The 22,443-nt window shown below is 39.1% G+C and overlaps 1 protein-coding gene across 5 annotated transcripts in view; it reads right to left on the reverse strand.

The window, feature by feature from the left end:
- The window catches only part of SORCS1 (sortilin related VPS10 domain containing receptor 1), a 589,577-nt gene that overhangs the window by 73,805 nt on the left and 493,329 nt on the right, over positions 1–22,443 (reverse strand). For all 5 annotated transcript variants that reach the window (XM_055093367.2, XM_034931441.3, XM_003825559.5 and 2 more), the window contains exons 17-18: positions 20,172–20,285; positions 4,881–5,052 (exon numbers count right to left, since the gene is read on the reverse strand). In XM_055093367.2, coding sequence (XP_054949342.1) covers positions 4,881–5,052; positions 20,172–20,285 — 286 coding nt within the window. The remainder of the gene's footprint in view (positions 1–4,880; positions 5,053–20,171; positions 20,286–22,443) is intronic.

A 22,443-nucleotide genomic window follows, 5' to 3' on the forward strand; every position in this document is an offset into this window, starting at 1 on the left:
GATAGGTTTTAAATTCACACCAAGGGAACAGAATAGAGTGCCTAGAAATGGAACCACAAATAGTCAATTGATTTATGACAAAGGCTCATAGCAATTCAGTGTGAAATGAACAGTTTTTCAGTGGTATTGGGACAATTGCATATGCATGTGGATGAAATATAGAAACCTGAAAGAGTTTTATTCAAGATAAATCATACACATTGATGTGAAACCTAAAGAGAAATCTTGTGGTATGACTTTTTTCACAATGTTGGTTTAGATAAAGACTTCTTAAGCCTCACAAAAAGCACTGAAGTGACAAAAATCACTAATTTTCAAAATATAATTATTGATAATATTTGAGTATATATCTACCGTTTTTTAATTTTAATTTTAATGTGTTTGAGACAGGGTCTCGCTCTGTCAGCCAGGCTGGAGTGCTGTGGCGCAATTATGGTTGACTGTAGCTTTGAACTCCTGTGCTCAAGTGATTCTCTCACCTTAGCCTCCCAAGTAGCTGGGACCACAGACACATGACACCACGTCTGGCTATTTTTTTAATTATTTTTATGTTTTTGGTAGTTGTCCAAGCTGGTCTCAAACTCCTGGACTCAAATGATCCTCCCACCTTGGCCTCCCAAAATGTTGGGATCCACCACACCATTCCTGTATCTACCATTTTAGTATTTGTTTTCTATTTGTCTCAACTGTATTATATTCTTTTTTTCTCTTTTACTTGTCTTACTTTGGATTAATGAAACCCTTTTAAAGTTACTGTAATTCCCCTGTCAGTAGCTTGATGATAAGATTCTCTTACTACTTCTTCAGTTGTTACTCTAGATATTGAAGCACACATTTTGGATATGTCGGAGTCTAATATAAATTAGTATTTTTATCTCTTTATAGATATATCATGAACCTTAAACTACTTTAACTCCATTTAATTCGCTCCACATACTGTGTTATTATTCTAATGTATTTTAATGCTACATATATTTTAAATCCCACAGCTGATTATCATTCTTGGTCTGCACAGTTATTATTAATTTCAATTTACCCCCTTTCTTGCTCTTCATTCCTTCTATTATTTTGTGTGTGTGCCTCTGTCTGGGTCATTTTCTTTATGTGTGAAGAATTATTTTTAGCATTTCTTTTTATAGACATCGGTTTACATGACAGATATTGCTATGGAAGGAAGTGCTGGAAAGGGAAGGGAATGGTCCCTTTAAATGATATGGAAGTGGGGGAAGGGCGTTGGTCCCTGGCTAGGGCTCCACCCCTGGGCCCCTGCCCTGGGACCTAGGTGAGAACAGGCCCTCCTGCCTTTGCACCCAAATGTTGTGTTTCCCAAGACCACCCTAGCCTGCCCTGCCCCCATCCTGTGCCTATAAAAACCCCCGACACCCTAGCAAGCAGACACACAGGCAGATGGACATGGAGAGGAATGCACCGACAGGCACCAGCATGCCAGCAGGCCACTGACCAGGAGAACTATACGGAGTTTAGCTGGGGCACTGAGTGGCCCGACTCCAGTGGAAAACCTTCCCACTCCATCCCCTTCTGGTTTCCTCCATCTGCTGAGAGCTACCTCCGCTCAATAAAACCTTGCACTCACTCTCCAAGCCCAGGTGTGATCCGATTCTTCCAGTGCACCAAGGTAAGAACCCGGGATACAGAAAGCCGTCTGTCCTTGCGACAAGGTAGAAGGTCTAATTGAGCTGGTTAAGACAAGCTGTCTACAGACCGCAAAACAGAAAGAGCACATGGTAGCAAACGCCTATTGGGGCTTCAGGAGCTGTAAACATTCACCCCTAGACACTGCCATGGGGTCAGAGCCCTGAAGCCTGCCCCTGTATGCTCCCCTAGAGGTTTGAGCAGTGGGGCACTGAAGAAGCGAGCAACACCCCCATTACACGCCTGTTAGGGGGACAAGGGAACGTTTCTTGTTTCAATATCTCTATTATTGTTTATCTAAAAAACTATTTGTGTTTTCTGCAGCTCTTCAAAGGTGTCATTCCATTTTCTTCTGGACTTTTTAAACACCTCTCTTTGATTTTAGATTTCAGCAGTTTGAATGTAATAGCTCAGTGATTTTTCTTTGCACATATTCTTCTTGAGTTTGCTGATTCTGTTAAATCTATAGGTTAATATGTTGATATCTTTCATCAGGCTTGGAAAATTCTCAGCCCTTATCTTTTCAAAAATGATTCAGATTCCTTATCTCTCTCCTCTCCTTCTGGGGCTACAATTGCATCTGTGTTAGACCTTTTTATCATTTTCCATTTGTCTCTTACTGTTTTTTCTCTATATTCTATTTCTTTCTTTTATGCTCTAGATGGCATATTTCCTGCTGTCCTTTCTTCCATTTAACTTCTATTCATATGGGTTCAATTTGCTGTAAACCTAAGTTCTTAATATCAGTTATTATATCTTTATTTTTACAATTTCTATGTGGTATTTCTTATTGATTACCACTCTGGGGTTCAATTTTCCAGCTTTTCTCACATTCATGAACATATTAATCATTGTTATTTTACAGGATATCTTAAATAAACACTATATATCATCCAACTGTTGTTCTTTTCTGTTTTTCCCCCCTCTTGGTCCTGTATCTTGATATACTTGGATTTTTCTAAATGCCCAACATTTTATATGAAAAATATTAGGTAAAGCTCTGGTTTATGTTATTTTCCACTAAAGAAGGTTTACTTTGGTTTCTAACAATCATTTTAGAGTTGAAGAGAATCACTCTAATCGATTCAGAGACTGAAGTGATTTCAGATTGGATTTCTGGGTACAGAGGGCTTGTTCTAATTTGGGTTTGCCTTTACTCCTAGGATAGAGATTTCCAGAAGTTCCAAGAACAAAGTCTCAGATAGTTCACCAGGGCCCTCTTCCTTGATAGGTCTTGAATTCAAATTTTTATCTCCCCGAAGGGTGATACTTCTAAAAACATTAACTTCTCAGCCTATTATTGAGTGCTTTCTATGTTTCCTGTGTTACCTGGGAATTATGAAATACCTCAGGGAGGAAAAAGGCCCTGTATGTGTGCTGCTTCCCTGTGCTTTCCTTCTCCCTGGGACATGACCTCATCAGTGCCAGCTTTGGAATATCCTCAAAGTCCAATTTTTATCTCTCAAGCCTTGTGAGTTTATTAACACCTGTTTAGCCAACACTTTCTACTCGGCCTTTTACTGGAAATCTGAAATCTGAACCTCCTCTATAGTGTGGCATATGAATTGCTAAAGTTCTCGAAAGGAAAATATAGCATAAAATGTTGGACTCACTGCAGTCAATTTCCCATCTCTTAAGAAAGGAATTTTAGCTTCTCAATCCTCTTGATAGTTCTCTTAACTCCTAGTCCTCCTTTTCCTCCTCTTCATTTTTCTTCTTCTTCTCCTCTCTCTCTCTGTCCCTCTTGCTCTAAATATATACGCATATATTTGGTTTACTGCAGGCTAATCTGTCATAGTCTCAAGCAGAAATCTCCAGAGTTTATTTATGTGAAATATGAGCAACTCCAATTTGCCTAAATTGGCCTGTGTTTTTCTAGTTCCAACTGAAGAATTTTTGGGCATCTTAGTATTTAGAAGATTGGATATAATTGAGAGGCACACATTAAGGAGATAATCAGGAAAGGAGTATGGGGTTACACAGTCTGTAAATGGCCCTTGGACCAGAGAGATGCACATCATTTGAGCTAGATTTCAAACTCGTTATTTCACAGTTATTTTTCCTATGAGAATCAAAATACTAAAAATTTTCATCAAACCTGACAAAGCAATCATAATTGCTTCATCTTTCCACCTTCTTGTCACACTCCAGAGCCTCCGACTTCTCTATACCACAGCCTTGCCACTGTTTTGTTTTGTTTTTCTTGAAGCACAATGCACAATGCACAACCTGTGAACTTGTTAGAAATGTATATTCTTGGGCTCTACTCCAACCTACTGAATCAGAATCTTTAAGGATGTGGCCAAGAAAACTGTGTTTCCAAATGCTCTCCAGGTGATTTTCTTATACATGGTAAAAACTGAGGGTCCCTGGACTATCAGCAGAGGAAGTTGGAAGTCAATGTTATGTATTTTAATCCTGGGTGTCATTGTTAGCCTTTAAAATTCCTTCATATTTACAGAGCTTTACACAATGATAACCATAATTAGGTACCCAGAAAACGTGACTGAAGATAGGACTGTTTAGTTTAATAATCGAGATGATTTAATGTAAGTACTTATCCTTTGGAGACCATCTTCCCCATTTACAAGATGACAGAATTCCTGTGTATGTTCTAAAATATATAAGATAAATTTCATCTTATCCACCATATAAATTTCAGACATTTCAGACAACCATAATCTGGCAAATAATAATGTATGCTTTTAATGATATCCCTGAGGTGCTACACAATACAAACTCTTAACTGCCGAAGAAATTACACTCAATTATGTTTACGTTGGCCTCAGTGCTATATGCATGACCATCGTGTTGCCCTTGGAAAAGAAAACCCTGCAGGCTGAGAGGGGATGAAAGTGTTAGCATCTCTTAGGTTAGTTTAGTATACGTACATATTAAATTAGTTCAGGAATGTTATTTATGTATTCTGAGAAAATGGATTTTGCTAAAAGTGCCAATAAGGCAAGATTAAATCCAACAGATCCTCCAAAAGTAAGAGATTAAGTATGAGTGAAGAATAACTTGCAGTGAAATGTAAGTAATTAAAGAAATAGATCAGGGAAGGTGAAGTGATAATAAAAGAAAAACAAGGAACTAAAAGTAAAATAAAAAATTTTAAGTAGCATCTAAAATGGAGAAAGTTGAAAAAGATATGGAAACAAAACCATGGTTTATTAAGAAAAATCACTGGCCCTAGAAAGTAGGGGGGAGATAGGAATCAGTCCTACCTCTTCTAATTGCACCATGAGAGTGACGTTGTGTCCTTGTTCCGCGGTCAGCTTTCCATCAGCCGTGACTATCCGCAGCCCCCGCGGGGCTTTCCCTGGGCACTTCTGCGGTTTGGCAGTGTACTGTTCCCTTACGCCATCAGTGCAATTATTGGAAACCACCTTCCTGTACCTAAATGGAAAAAAGCTCAAGTCGTAAACCAGCTCATTATAATGTGAATCATTCCCACTTTTTAAAATTAGACATAGTGCCTAGCCCTGAGGACCATCAGTAAGCACCTAACCATCTTTCATGCTACTATGAGGAGTAGGGTTAATTCATATAAAGCACCCAACAGAGAGATAATCATGGTCACACATTGTATCTATTACTAGCATTGTAACTGAGTTTTATTCATCTATTAAATTAATGAATCACTTCATTTTGAAGTTGTGGGAAATGCACAGAAATAGAAGATATAGCCCCTACTCTCACTAAGTTTATAAGCTAGTTGAGAGACATAGATGGCTAATCTAGGAGATAATTCAAAGGCTATATAATTAAGGACTAGAATGAGTAATAAATATTGCAAAGGAATTTACAATTCAGAGAAAAAATAGTTTATGATAGACATATGACTCAACATTCATAGATCTCATAGAGACTGCTACAGTAATGGTGTAGCACAGAAAACACTGGCTAAATTGGATATTTCTACTCAGTCTTTCATGAGAGGTTATACTGGTTAAATGATCAAACCTCACATTAAAGAGACTTCAGTTTTTGCAGATTGATGCTCTTTTGCTTATTTCTTGTTTTAGCTTTAACAGGGAAAAGTTATACTACAAAATTAACCTATATAATGTATCAGATTCATAGAAAATTAAAATTTACAATTTTAGCATGACAAACCTTTAAGATTTTTGAGGTTCAGTGTTATCCAGCCATTATCGTTTTATACTGTTGGGTCTGTAGCAACCACGTTATGTATGTATATATTTGATTTCCCAAGTTTACTTGCCTAGAGTTAGTGGTAGAGCCCAAATAAGATGCAATCAAAGCTTACTTTCCACTCTTCTAGACCAGAGGTCAGCAAACTTTTTATATAAAGAGCCAGATGGTGAATGTTTCAGTTTTGCAGGTTATGTAGACTTTGTCCCAACTACTTAACTCTGCACTTACTGTATGAAGGTGAACACAGACAACACGTAAAAGAATGTATGCAGCTGGATTCCAGAAAACCTTTATTTACAAAACTGGCATAGTTTTCCAATGCGTTTAAGTCTAGTGAATGTCCTTTCCTCTGTGAGAAAGTCAAAGGAGATGATACTGCCTGGAAAAGTACTTTGAACACTATAGATCACTACAATGTCAATTATTAATGCTTATCTCATACGTTAAATGTAAGAATTAAATGGGTTAATGTACACAGAGTACTTAAAAGTATCCTAATACTCTGCAAGTGCTCATAAAATATTACCAATTATTTCTATTTAATATTATTACTATTTTTCTTCTCTGTTCAAAACCTTCATGGACTTCATATGACCTTAGGATAGCTGTAAATTCTGTAAGCCTGGGCATGAAGCCCTCCACTAGCTAATTTTATTCTGCTTTCCTGGACTCTTTCTCCCTCATAAGCCCATGTCCATTCTCTTTTTAATCTTCTTGAGAGTACTTCTGTTTTTCTCTCTCTCTTTCTGCTTCAGTGTCCTCCTGCATGCCCTAGCAGCTGCCTAAAATTTGCCCACCCTTTAAGGTACAGCTTACTTCTTGTCTTCTCTAAGACAATTTCCCTGAATATAAGAGTAAAATGGCAGGAATTTCATATTTAGAGAGTGCTTACTATGTCCTAGTTATTGTGCTAAGTTCTTTACATAAATTAACTCATTTATCTTCAGAAGTATCCATAATAAGGAAGATGTAATTATTCCCAATAAACAGATGGAAGAATTGAGATTCATAGGTGTCAACTAGTTTTCTCAAGATCAAATAGCCAGGACCTACACAATTTGTCTCTAGCACACATCCCGTCTTTACTACTGCACTGCTACTCTAAATGGAGTAAGATTATCCCTCCTCTAAACCCTTAATAGAATCCTTATGATTTACTTGATAGGAATTCTTTATACCTTGTATGATTTTCTTCCTGGTGTGACTGTATGAAATTTAAGCTCCTTGAGGGCCTCCTTGTGTTCCAGATATTCAAAGCTGGTAATCAGGAGGTCCGTACCAGTAACTGTACCAGTTTAAATGTGGAAATATCTGCATAATAATTGGTTATTACCACATCCCCAAACCCTCCAAGCATCTCACTCACCAATCCAGCTATGCTGATCCCTGTCCTTAGAGTCCTTGCTTCTCACAATTAGGAAACTTATGGGTTAACACCTAGCCTATGAGGGGGTCACCAAAACTCCGCTCCAGACATAAGATAACTGCCCATGCTTGTTGGTCATTGTTATGCCTAAGCAATTTGAACATCATTCCATCTGATTTTTTTTTTTTTTTTTTGAGACGTCTCGCTCTGTTGCCCAGGCTTTACTTGGCTCACTGCAGCTTTATTGTGGCTCACTGCAGCTTCCACCTCCTGGGTTCAAGCGATTCTCTTGCCTCAGCCATCCAAGTAGCTGGGATTACAGGCATGTGCCGCCACGAATGGCTAATTTTTGTATTTTTAGTAGAGATGGCATTTCACCATATTGGCCAGGCTGGTCTCAAACTCCTGGCTTCAAGTGATCTGCCCACCTCAGCCTCCCAAAGTGCTGACTAAAGACATGAGCCACCACGCCTGGCCTCATCTGATATTTATTTTTTAAAAAATCCTTTGTAGTTGCTTTTAAGTATATGTAAAAGAGAAAATAAGGGCAGGTGAGAGAGAGAAGGAAATAAAACACAAAATGCAGACACTGGTGTATGATAGCATCCTGGTACCAGCAATAGTAGCAAAAAAACGACCAGTGATGTCACCCAGGTGAATTGTGGCATCTCAGTGAGTTTCACCATGCATCACAGACTGTCTACAGGTTTCAGAGGCGAGGCACTGTGCAAACTGAAGTCAGGTTATGATTTTTAATCACTCAACGTCCAAGCACACCTGTGATTCTCTCTTGGTGGGCAGCTATAGAAACACGGGTTCACCATCACCACTAGCATCATCAGCTAGAGAATATTCTTTTGTTTGTCACCGTTCTGATCAATCATTACCTTAGGCTTTCCTGAATCCTGCAATAACAGGAGTTCTGCTTAAATCCAAAGCACGAATCCATCCCCCCGGGACTATGCCACAGAAAAGGCTGTTGGTAATTTTTTTAAATGCTCATTAAAAACCATTCTGAAACCATTTTATTTCCTGTATGAAAATGGCATCACATTAGCCCTACCAGACCTGTCCCTGAAATTTAGAAGAAAATTGTGCCGTAATACAGAGTTCATTTACTCAAGTAAGCACACACCTGCTGTTCGCATTACAGAATGGTTCTATTTTCATCCCAGCAGCTGTCCCTGGGTCTGAGTTACATAAATGAATAATGCATTTAATATGTTATTAAATGGGGCTGCTACCTCCGTAATAACAAGGCAACTTATGATTATGTTGGACCTGCGCTCTGAATATTACTGGGATGCATTTAGTTAGTAAAGCATTCTTCAATCTGCCAAGAAGAAAAGTGCTTTGTAATGGCAAGGGAGTCTTTGTACAATTACTGAAAAGGAAACATTCTGCAAATGTGCCTTTGATATTACCAATGGCTCACCAGTAGATAGGATCTTACTACTCCAACAACCCCAATTTTAGCTATTCTCTTCCTCCCTATCTTGATATGCCTCTGTCACATTTTCCTTTCTGCCCCTACCCTCTTTGACTTTGCTTCTTTGCTACCTGGAAGTCTTAAAAAAGATGAAGGCAATAGGCTGGGCGTGATGGCTCATGCCTGTAATCCCAGGACTTTGGGAGGCCGAGGCGAGCAGATCACGAGGTCAGGAGATCGAGACCATCCTGGCTAACACAGTGAAACCTTGTCTCTACTAAAAATACAAAAAAATTAGCCGGGCTTGCTGGCGGGCGCCTGTAGTCCCAGCTACTCTACTCGGGAGGCTGAGGCAGGAGAATGGTGTGAACCTGGGTGGCGGAGCTTGCAGTGAGCTGAGATTGCACCACTGCACTCCCGAGCGAGATTCTTTCTCAAAAAAAGAAAAAAGAAAAGAAAAAAGATGAAGGCAATATTTTTCTTTGTGAAAGCAAAACTGGAAGGAAGCATTAAAAGTCTTTGTAATCTGTGACTTTTCTATTTAGTAGATTTTTTTTTTTTGACATTTTGAGGTGGTGATGGCAAAATACAGATGTTTTTGAGTATTCAGTGTATACTAAGGTGACAGTATCTTAGCAGCTTAGCAGATCTCAACCCTGTCTACCCTTTGGAATTAGCTGGGGGTACTTTAAAAATAGATGGATACCCAGGCTCTGCAAACAGAAATGCTGATTTAATTGAGAATTATGGGGATCAGTTTGTTTTTGTTTTTAGGTTCCCCTGGTGATGCTAGTTTGCAGCCAAGGTTAAAGACTACAAATTTAAGAAGTCAAAAATAATAGATGTTGGTGTGGATGTGCTGAAAAGAGAACACTTATATATGGGGTAGGAATGTAGATTAGTACAAATTAGTACTACGTCTATGGAAAGCAGAATGGAGATTTCTTAAATAACTAAAATGAGATCTACCATTCGATCCCGCAATCCCACTACTGGGTATCTACCAAAAGGAAAAGAAGTCATTATAGCAAAAAGACACCTGTACATGTATGTTTATCACAGCACAATTCACAATTGCAAAGATATGGAACCAACTTAAGTGCCTATCAGCTGATGAGTGGATAAAGGAAATGTGGTGTATATACACCATGGAATACTACTCAGTCATAAAAAAAAGAATGAAATAATGTCTTTTGCAGCAACTTGGATGGAGCTGGAGGCCATTATTCTATATGAAGTAACTCAGGAATGGAAAATCAAATACCACGTTGTTACCTTTAAGTGGGAGCTAAGCTATGGGTACACAAAGGCATAGAGAGTGGTATAATGAACTTTGGAGAGTCAGAAAGGGTGAGGGAGGAAGGAGGGTGAGAGAGAAAAAACTACATATTGGATACAATGTATGCTATTCAGATGACGGATGCACTAAAATCTCAGACTTCATCACTACACAATCCATCCATATAACCGAAGACCACTTGTACTCCAAAAGGCATTGAAATAATATATATAATAAATATATATTATATACCTCAAAAATATATAACACTGTGTGTGTGTGTGTGTATTTTTTTCAAGAAAATAAATAAACACTACTGACCTGAAGGTTAAAACTAGTGTTGTAGAACCAAATTGTCGGAGTTTAAATTCATTCTCTTACTCTATGAATTTGGGCAATTTACCCATCCTCTCTCAAATCTTTGATTCTTTGCCTACAAATTAGGGATAATTATGGAATCTTTTCCTAAAGTTTTTGGGAACATTAAATGAGACAATGCATTGAAAAGGGCTTAGCATAGATTTCAGCACATTTAGAACGTAATAAATATTAAAATGTAAAAAGTTAGAAAAAAGTATTTAAGTATCAAATATTAACTTGCTATGATATTTCAAGTTCCCCCAAAATAAAATTGACGTTCTTATTGCCAAGGTCGTCTTAAGATGAAATCCAATTATGTCAATTCCTTTCTTAAAATCATTCAAAATTTCCCATGGGCTTATTCTAAAGAGTAAAGTTCAGGTTTAAAGTAAAGATCCACGACCTGACCTTAATGCATTTTTCTAGCATCGGCTCATTCCATGGCCTGACATGTGCCCTGAGCCAAGCCATTCTGTATACTAAATGCCTTCTTCTGCCTGTGCTGTTCATTCTGCCCGGGATGCTCTTTCCTACTGGCAAACTTCTACTCATCCTTTAAAAAAAAAACATCAGCTTCAAAATCACGCTTTTTGTGAAACCTCCTCTTCCCTTTTGTCACGGTATTTATCACATGCAACCAAGGTGAAATTGGAACTCTAGGTCTTCTTGTACCCCAGGGGGTGTTATTGTCATTGAGCAACGGTGGTCCTCATTTGCACTCACAATAAAAAAAAAAGCATAAATAGTTTAATTTCTTGGCTTGTGCTATGTGCATTTGCTTTCAAGGGAAAATACTGCCTTGTTACAATGACACTAGACTTAATGAAGCAGGAAATGAAGGAAGCCTTGGGGATGGAGAAGGGGGCTAGTTCTTGATAGAGTATGTGGCTAAGACTTAAAATCTTCCAAATCCACCACCTTAGTAATGTAGGCGTGCAATGACAAAACAGCTATATGTGTTATGTTCATGTGTGTAAATTAAAAGAGCTATGTAACTATAGATTTCTCACATGAAGATACAGGGCTACGATGGCATGGCTTAACAATGAGGGTAGAGAGAGATTCTTCTACCCCTGCATCCAGAGAAACTGCTTCTGAAAAAGCAGTAGTGGTGGCAGCCTAGATTTCCTGATCTCCTATTATATATACCAGAATAGGGATTATACCAGACTTCCAGGCTGACAGACCTCATTGGTGGCTGTATATTAACCATTGTGACTCTTCATCAATAGACACAGGCAGCCCCAAAATGGTCATTTATTCTTTTAGCTGGGATCCCATGTGACAAGGTATGCTCAGGAGTGGCAACGTGTCCACATATCAACAATAATCTTATGTAGCAGCCATAGCATCAGCAATCAGGAATAGACTTCCATGGCTGGCTAAGCAGGCTTTCCAAGTTTCTCTTTTCAAGGCAACAGCTCTTTGGACTATTCCCCTCAACGGAGTAAACAGACCTAGAAATTAGCGGATAGGCATAAGACAGAAGACCAGGTAAAAAGAAGAAAGCTTCTCTTGCATTAAGCAGGACGGAAGCAGACGTCATTTAATTTGAATAGTAATAGGAATGTGACTTCATTTTGAACATGAGCTTGATGAAATGGTGAACTGGGACATATGGCCACACACACTTCACTAAATCACTTAATATCAAGAATCATACTGATTGAGAATGGCTCACAGAATCCACTATCTGAGCCCACCAGTTGTATGACTAAGTTATATGAATTTGTTTTCTATCTTTTGAGGGCCTACAGTCCAAGGAATTCTAATATTGAATCCTTTCAATTGGTCATGGAAATGTTAAAGCTTGAAGGGGTCTCTAAGATCATCCAACACTATCCTTTTGTTTTTCACATAAGGATAAGGAAACACAGTTTAGAGAGTTGCACCTCACACAGGGGACGACTGGCACGTCTGGGACTCTGGACTAAGTCTGGTGTTCTCTTGCCACTGTACCATAGCACCAGGATAAGAATTGTTAATGCCAAGGCCATTGATGTGGGCAAGAATCGCCATGTGAGAAAGCAAGTCTCCATGTACAGTGATATTCACCTTTTCCTTCATTTCCCAACCCCAGTGTCATGCATGAAAAGATGGAAAACCTCATTTAAGAAAGGTTTTCTTAAGAAAGTTTTCTTCAGAAAGTTGACTCTGTAGCAACCAACAATTATTGAGTGTGTGCAGTGAGGCTGTATGGTTCTTGGCTAGAAAACAGCTACAGAGGCCCCTGCAGTGATGAGTCTGTAAATAATGCAAGTGATTGCCTTTTTGTGGACTTTAAACACATGCACCATTTTAAGGGCCAATTATTCTCCTTGACGCACACTGAAAAATATCCTTGAGAGGAGATCAGACCAAACATCAAAACCCCCACAAGGCAACCAAAACAGAATCACCTGGAAAAGACCAAAGCTCCAGAGACACTGGAAATAGCAAATCCAGGAAGTGGCAGGTTAGCAGAATCTAAGTGTTTTATGGCTTATGTAGAGAGGAAGTTTTCAAGTTTTTATTTTTAATTGACATATTATACATATTTATAAGATACAGTGTGATGTTTTGATACATATATACATTGTGTAATGATTAAATCCATCATATCCATCACCTCAAACATTTATCCTTTCTTTGTGGTGAGAATATTCAAACTTCTCTCTTCTGGCTATTTTGAAATACACAACATACTATTATTAACTATAGTCACTCTACTGCGAAATAAAACACCAAAAGTTATTTATAAAAAGCATCTTTTAAAACATTCCAAATGTATCTTGATAGTATAAACATAACTATTTTGCTAGAATTTATGTGTGTATTTTTTCTTGGACCCACTATATATTTGTAAATAGATACTGAACTTAAACTTTTTAAAAATGTCTTTATTGTATAAATATCCCCATTGGAATCTCTTGAATCCGGGAGGCAGAGGTTGCAGTGAGCCGAGATCACGCCACTGCACTCCAGCCTGGGCAACAGAGTGAGACTCCGCCTCAAAAAAAAAAAAAAAAAAAAAAAGTCCCCATTGCATATTGAGAAACTAACCCTGAAGAGCAGTAAGAACTGTCTTTGTACCTTCTTCCATGAGGAATTAATGGCCCCTATAAAGAAACTCTACAGATAGAAATTTCTAAACATACTTTATAAAGCACATCTAGAAATATCTCCAGCTTAATAGCAAGAAGAAATCTTTCCCTTGAGAAGATTATCTTGGTTTCTTAGAATAAACCAACCCAATGCCCACTTTATTTTATATTTACAGAATCTTTTACCATTGGCATGAAACAAGTAACATGCTAGTTAATTTAGCAACTTAAATTTTGCAGTATGCTCCCCGGTTCCAAAACAGTATAAACAAGATTTAACCATATATAAGTATCACTAAATGAGCTTGTGCTTGTGGATGTGCATACTGAGATATTTATAGATACCGAAAGAGAAACAAAGAGGAATAAATTTGGGGTTATTTCGGCACTAACATGAAATAAAATACAAATGAATACTGCTTTCATTTTATTTGAGCAAAAGGAACTCGTTCAGTAATCAGCTAAACGCATTATCTGGCCTGAGTGGCATAAAGGGACAGATGTGCTTTGGTGTACAGTGCTTTCATCACTTTCCAATTATGTAACTTTATGAGCCTATGCAGGTTACTATTTTTGTTTTACAAATGAGAAAACAGAGACTTACATTAAATATGTCTCAGATATTATTACTGCAGTGACAATTAAACATCAAATACATGTCTGGACTGTGGATTCATAACAAAAGTAAGTTTTTTCCCTTCTTTCTTTACTCTAGAGGAGTCTTCAGACAATAACTATTGGTGATGGTACACACTTTGTAAGGTGATGACTATGTGCTAGGCATTGTGCTACATGCTTTACATACAGTGTGACATTTAATCAAATTCTGAAGGCAAATAGCAAAATGTTATAGGTTAAGGAACTAAGGTCAAGGAAACAAAGTCACTTACTAAACATAACAGTAAATGGCAGAGGTTAGATTGAACATCCTTAATTGTTTCATTCCAATTACGCACTTTTTCACCGAACAAAACATCCCCAATTGTATTTCACTCTCAATCCCTAACAGGCTAAGACCCCAGTACCAGCCTCCTTGCTTTCCACCTTCATGTCAAATGACATGTAGAAGCTGTGAGGGCAGAGGCTGAAGAGAGGCAGGGAACCAATCGTGGAGAACACAGCAGGCTCTACTGTTCCACTGTGTGGGTATGAGAAACCCTGACGCCGCTGGACCAAGGAGCAGGACTGGTGGTTACAGCCACCTGGAGGGACATTCTGCACCGAGTTCACTTTTTATTCCATCCATCCTTTCTAAGTCCTAGCCAGCAACTAAAACAAAAATTGTGCAACCATTCACTTCTACATAGTGAAGATGATAAATATTTTGGCATCTCATCAAAATAGCATTTTATTGGGCACAATAATAACCGATGCCAGGATTTCCCCATCATGGAGAAGCAGGTAAACCTGAGAACACTGCCATATACACAGGGTAATAAGCTGACAGTGAAAGTAACCATAGACATTTATAAAGTGAGGTATTTAAGAACTTTTTTTTTTTAAAGGAATGATTTCCTGCATGCTTCCAAGTAAACTCTCAGAAAGGTGATGCTGGGGGGTTTGGTTATTCACCCCACTTAATTCATTTTCCCACTGCATGTCTGTACCATGAGCTATGCTGTAAGAAAAGTGTGAGACAAATGAGGTGCCCAGGGAGCAACATTTATGAAGGGGCTCACTCTCTGGCCAGCCCTACACTTGCGATTCCTTTGCACTTCATCCCAGCCCTGAGGCTAATACAGATTCTGCACTGACTGAGCATGAGGTGACCATGGATGGCTTAAAATGGCACTGGACACAGGGTTCCCAGTGGCTGCTTAACTCTATAAGCATGCAGGCATTGGCATCTGGGCTTGTCCTTGAGAAAACTACCACTGTGGCCCTTCCCCAGGATCATTTCTTGTTCTTTTTGCATGAAATGACCTTCCTCACCTTATTAATTTGGCTAAATCCTACTTCTCCTTCCCCTCAGCTTTCCTTTACAGAATCCACTGGCATTTGAATTTTAAAGGAGGACGGCACTTAATACAAATGAATCTCTAATTTTTGGGACTCACAGGCAGCCCGTGAGCAGGAAGCTAGTGTTTTAACCCTTACAAGGGAGAGATGTGGCAATGTCTGATACCCAGGTCTGAGACGTACCCAGTTGGCTGAGTGGAATTTGCATTATGAGCTAACAGAAACACCTCCAATTGCCAAAAGAGACTTAATTATCTGTGTATTATTTGTATAACAAGTTTTATGGGATGAGAATATTAACTGCAGCATTATTTATAGTGGCAGAAAAAACAAAATAACCCAAACATCCATGGAGGAAGGATAACTGATATTATAATAATACTTAATGCTATGAAATTAAAGAAATGAGAAAGTGTCCTTATATACTCTGGCTTAGAAAGATGTTTAAGACATATTTTTGAATGAAAAAGGAAAACAGAAGAACAATGTATCTAGTAGGAAATCACATATAAAAACAACCTCCCAAATTAATTTGTGTATTTTCTCTTGGGACAAGTATTTACTAGCAAATGCAAAGAAAAGTATTTAGAAGCATGCATATCAAACAGATCACAGTTGTGTGGGGAAAGGGGGCCAGGATTGGGATGATGATGTAAATTGGCTTTTAAACATATAAAACATACACATTTATTTTGTAACTAAATATTTTTTAAGTAAAAATCTAAATGTATAGTGGCAGCATTATTAGTGGCTACAAGATTATATACTGAATCTGCTTATAAAATACCACTGAATCAACACATAGCCAAATGACATCTGTGGTGAGGGGCTGGAGTGACATTAAGGGAGGCAGAAAGTTCTTTTCCAAGTTCACCAACATTTTACTTCTTGCCAACTCTTGAGTTGGCTACAGACACTGCTAATGGGAATTCAGTGGTGTGAGGCCTTCTTTGTAGATGATTTCAGGCCTTTGTCCCAGCTAAGGGTCTTCGTGTTCCTAATGCAAAATGTGTAGCTTAGACAACATGCTGATCAGTGGGGTTATTATTGACAACCATTCCTGTGACTTTAGTGTATAAGACCCTATTTGGGTATTCACTCCTCCACCTGTGAGCATCTTACTTACGAGAGCAGGACATTTACCATACCCGCTGATGGCTGGTATTTATCATATGTTCTCTTTACACCAGCTTGCTCACCAATGCTGATGCTTTTCTGCAAAATCTTTAACTGGAACAGACGAAACCAGTGGACGTGGCAACTTAACAAAAATAATTTGGGGTCAGATGCTATCGTGTAATACCCACAGAAATGAACAGGCCCCTGAGAGTGAAGGTGGAGTCCTAGAAGGTAGTGTTGTAATTTTGTGACTACTAAACATAACAACTGCATTGACCAACATTTATATACCTGGACGCTTATTGCTAAGTCACATTTTAATTGACATTATGATTTTAATTTTATATGGCAGAGATGGTATTCTTTTTGAATATAAAATTACTTAATCGTCGCTGATGTTTTATTTGATGTTAGTCAGAATTTATAAGATCTCAAATGGGCCAGGCACAGTGGCTTATGCCTGTAATCCCAGCACTTTGGGAGGCCGAGGCAGGTGGATCACGAGGTCAGGAGATCGAGACCATCCTGGCTAATATGGTGAAACCCCATCTCTAATAAAAATACAAAACATTAGCTGGGCTTGGTGGCGGCTGCCTGTAGTCCCAGCTACTCGGGAGGCTGAGGCAGGAGAATGGCGTGAACCTGGGAGGCAGAGGTTGCACTGAGCTGAGATCGTGCCACTGCACTCCAGCCTGGGTAACAGAGTGAGACTCCATCTCAAAAACAAAGAGAAAAAAAAAGATCTCAATGAACTGAAGAGTGAGGGGTCACAGGTATCATTCAGCCTTGGTCTATGATTGAGTAGCATCTGGAACAATTTGATCCCTCTGTGTTTCAGCCTCCTATCATCAACACCAAAGACAGACTAATATAACTTCCTTGACTGATTGAGCTGGTTAAAAAAAAAATCAATTCTTAAATTAGCTTGAGGGGTTTCCAATGCCCTTTACAGTATCTAAACATGCTAGTACCAGCAAGTAATAAAACTCCTGTCTTTTGCATTCCTTCCCCATTAAGTTTAGTTATTTTATCAACCTTTTCATTTTTTTCCTCCATGGTACTACGCTAAGACCTCACTGACCCATTGCTATAAAAGTGTTATTTATATTTCCTTGGATGTCGTGTTATCACTCAAAAAAATCATAGCTTATTCCTTTATTCAAAGGTTCTAGGAATCCCTAACATCAGAAATAGGAATCATTACAATCCTTTTCTATGTGTTTTCCTTCCTTGAAAAGAATAGTATCTATTATTTTGATAATCTTTTATAAAAATTAAACACATTTAAAATTTCAAATACAGAGTACAAAAATGGAAGTCTCACCCCCTCAAGTGGATTCTCTGTACTGTAGCTGGCTCAAGAAAGGAGAAGGGGCTTTGTCAAGTAAAACTGGCTGATTGGTAAGGTTCCTATCTCCTTACTTCTCCTTTCTCCTTCTTCCTTCCCTTTTTTTTTCTCTCTCTCTTTTTTTTTTTTTTAAATAGATGGGGGTTTCCCTACGTTGTCCAGGGTGGCCTTGAACTCCTGGACCCAAACGATCCTTCCACTTCAGCCTCCTGAGTAGCAGGGACTGTAGGCATGTGTTACCACAATAGCTTCTTTTTAACTTTTTATTATCAGAACTTTCAAATATGCATGAAGAAAAGTAATGTAATAAATTCCCATGTACTCATTACCCATCTCCAAAAATTATCAATACTTATCTGCTTTTTAACATGTTAAAACAAAACTCACACAAATATGTATCTCTAAAAAATAAGACTTATTTTTTTCTTAGCCTAGCCAAAATGACTTTATCATGCCTAAATATATAATTCTTTAATATCACTTATGATGGGTAACTTAATATGCGAACTTGACTGCGCCATAGTATGCCCAGATATTTGGTCAAATGTTACACTTCTGTGGGTTTTTTGTTTGTTTGTTTGTTTTGAGACAGAGTCTCACTCTGTCACCCAGGCTGGAGTGCAGTGGCACGATTTCAGCTCACTGCAAGCTCTGCCTCCCCTGGGTTCACGCCATTCTCCTGCCTCAGCCTCCCAAGTAGCTGGGACTACAGGCACCCACCACCACACCTGGCTAATTTTTTGTATTTTTAGTAGAGACAGGTTTTCACCATGTTAGCCAGGATGGTCTCGATCTCCTGACCTTGTGATCCGCCCACCTCGCCCTCCTGAAATGCTGAGATTACAGGTGTGAGCCACTGCACCCGGCCACTTCTATGTATTTTTAAATGAGATTAACATTTAAGTCAGTAGACTGAGTAAAGCAGATTGACTTCTCTAGTGAGGGTGGGCCTCATCCAATCAGCTGAAGGCCTGAATTCAGCAGGTTGACAGTTCCCAAGGTAAGAGAGAATTCCTTCTGCCTGATGGCATTCATATTGGAATATTGGCTTCTTTTCCTGCCTTCGGTCTTGAACCGAAAGATAGGCTCTTCCTGGGTCTCAGGTCTGCTGGCCTTTGGACTAGAACTACAACATTGGTTCTATGGTTTCAGGCCTTCAGATTCAAACTACAACTACACTGTCAGCTTTCCTGGGTCTCCAGCTTGCTGACTTACCCTGCAGATCTTGGGACCCACCTACCTCCATAATCGAATGAGCCAATTCCTTACAATAAATCTCTCTCTTTTTTTTTTTTTTTCTTGAGACAGAGTCTTACTCGGTCACCCAGGCTGGAGTGCAGTGGTGCGATCCCGGCTCACTGCAACCTCTGCCTCCTGGGTTCAAGTGATTTTCCTGCCTCAGCCTCCTGAGTGTCTGAGACTACAGGCGCACACCACCATGTGCAGTTAATTTTTTTTTTTTTGTATTTTTAGTAGAGATGGGGTTTCACCATGTTGGCCAGGCTGCTCTCACACTCCTGACCTCAAGTGATCCGCCCGCCTTAGCCTCCCAAAGTGCAGTGCTGGGACTACAGGCGTGAGCCACTGCTCCTGGCCAATAAATCTCTTTCTAAATAAATATACATCCTATTGGTTTTGTTTCTCTGGAAAGCCCTAACTAATACATTACCTGAATTAGTATATGTTCAATTTTCCTCAATGGCTCAAAAGTGCCTTTTTACAGATCATTTGTTTGAATCAGAATTTACATAGGTTCTACACACTATTTTAAAGTTTATAGATACCTACTACATTTGAGACAAATTTATGATTTTTTTTCCTTATTATAGTATTTCTTAAATAATATTGCATAAGCCCCATGACACAGAATATTAAACACCAAATTTCAGAATGTGATTCTGGATTTACAAAGGTCAGAATGCATGTTTAAATGTGTCAAGACTGAACATAAAGAGAAAGCAAAATACATTCGTATTAACACTAGTATACTTTTGAAAAGTCAGTGAGTTCCTTTTGTGATTCCAGGTTCCACATCTATAAAACAGGAAATGCAAATATTAAATATCTATTTGGCCTTCCTCATCATGGATACAATGAGGGTAAAAAGTAACTTCACAGGATTAAATAGCTTGAAAACAAAGTGTCGAGAAAATGAAGACACTTTTAATATCATCATTGTGATCTTCAATCAAGAAACATTTCTCTGTTTTAAATTTGCAACTGGAATCTTATTCTCACATGAAACTTGCACTATTAGTGCAAAGTTGTGCTTCATTGTTAAAATGAACAAAAGCAATTACATTGTGCTGTAAGGAAATACGCTTGGTCCTTGATCAGAAGTAATTCTGTCAGTATAACACGTGCTGAAAGGCAGCAAAGGTTGGCCTCTCAAGGTCACTACTCCAGACACTTACCCAGTACTATTGAGGTAACTCTGTCCCAAGCTGCAATCCTTTGACAGAGAGGATGGATTGAACCAAAATGCCGGCAGGCACTGGCCATTGCTGTGTCGCTCATAACCATAGTCGCTGTTAGGAAAGAGCCGAGAAAAACCTTTCACTAAGGTGGCAAAATTACTGAAAACAATTCTACGTCAGTCCACAGCCAAGTTCTACACTAATCAATTAGTCATAACAAACAAAAATAAAAACAAACAAACAAAAAAAACACAAGCATTCCCTGAATCAATGACTTCTCAAAAATAGAACTTTTTTCATAGAATATCTATCAATTATTCAGGAAAATATCCTACACAACTGGTCATTCCATTTAAACACTCTCAAGCTGAGAGAGTAGATTGTGTTCTCATTAGAACGATACACAATACAGGTGGCTGGGCCCAGAGAAAGCTGTAATGAGAAAACGGGTGTGGTGGAACTCAACCCTTGGTGAGAAATTCATCGCAGAGTTTAACACGGCCACATGTGGCACAGTCCTCATTACTGGTGATGTCTTTGGGATGCTCTTCCAAGACATCTGGATCTACCAAGGAGAGCTGAGCCAGGTCTCTGTGTACACTCCATATGCTTCAAAGTTACAGCCAAAAAGGAAATGTCCTTCAGGAGTGTCTCGAGCATTCCCCTAAGGAAATGTTTCACACTAGGCAGTTAGCGCTGCCACTTGGGACTAACTGTTTTAAATCCTCTCTCTACTTTGGAAATAGCCAAAGACTTCCCTCTCAGCCTCCTCTCATTCATGCTTCCAGGAGCCTCTGAGTTGCCTGATATTCTTGGCTTCTGGCAGATGAACCTGGGCACAGAGAATGACAACAAATTGCACCTCCACATGCACAGACAAATTGCAGGCAGCAATCGGCAAGCATTAGTATAAACTGGCCCATCTGTGTAATGGAGGTGAGATGCTGGCACACAAGGGTCAGTAAGGGAGAAATAGGCTCAGCTCAGGGGCCTGTCACCAGGCAGCTGGTACTTAGAATTTTGCACATACCAGCAGGATTTGGTGCTGGTTCAATGCAGCATGGGTAGGAAGACTTCAGAATTGCTGCCTATAGGACAACCAGTGTTTGCTTCAGGAAGTTACTTTACAAATGCTGGAGAGGGACAGGCAAGGTCATTTGGGGGACTGTCCAGGAGAGGGCCAAACCAAGGAGAAACACTCAGTGACAATCACCTTTCATTACACTACAGCCAGGTGTAATCACCGAAACTCCAGCTACTGGTAGAAACCCAACAAGGTTGTGATGAGCCTTCCCAAACATTTTCAGAAATCATGCAGTGACAGAAATCCCACTGGACCAGAAAACCTTACAATGAACTCCTTCACGATTCATTTCCCACTTCTCAGAATGCATTTCAGCTGATGGGATGAGTAGCCGATTCCAATCACAAATGAATGCAGGGATTGGGCCAAGACTAAGGGGCACGAGAGATACGGGACAGGAGAAATCTAATTGCCTTCCTTATCTGGTATTCCTTTCATTCTGGACTAGCTTACAATTGAAAAAGAAAAATGACAACAACAACAACAACAACAAAAGACTGGCTTACTTTGAAGCCTGTAGAAAAGATTCCCAGAGAAGCAAATGTTTCGAGGAGAAATCAGGACATTGGGACATCTCATCTCATCTCATTTTTTTTTTTCTCTTTGGTTTTCTACCAGAGAATAAATTTGCCTCCTGCTAAAGAATGGCTGTTTCTTAAGGCAAAAGCTAAACCACTAATGTAAGATGCTAACTTCCTTTGCAAATCTTCCTTGAGTACAGTAAACGAAGAAGCAGCAGTGGCTTCAGAAAGAGGGATGCAATGAATGACTTAAAATCTCATGGTAGTTTTCCCTGTGAATGCATTTCAGGATGTTAGTCCCAAAGGGTAGTACAGAGATAAAATATTTTTGTCATTGTAATAATATTGCACTGACTAAAACAGAAGTCACACTGGGGAGGCCCCTGAAGATTTCGATGATTTGAGCTCCCTGAAGATTTGAGCTCCAATGTAACTGAAGCTCTGTTGCCCTCTGGCTGAGCCCAAAGAGATACTTCATTCGCTCTTGGCTTGACGTCCTCACCACCAAGGGGATACAGCTGTGGGTTACTGGTCTGACGGCTGGCTGCCACTCTTGTCAGACCTTCTTAGTACTATTTATTCAGAGAATATCTCCAGATGTCTACCATAAGAGAAGGCTTAACTTTTCTAAGATATGTGATGTGTACGTACACAGTATCTCAGT

Source organism: Pan paniscus, chromosome 8 (genome assembly GCF_029289425.2).
Source record: "Pan paniscus chromosome 8, NHGRI_mPanPan1-v2.0_pri, whole genome shotgun sequence".
NCBI classification, from domain to species: Eukaryota; Metazoa; Chordata; class Mammalia; order Primates; family Hominidae; genus Pan; species Pan paniscus.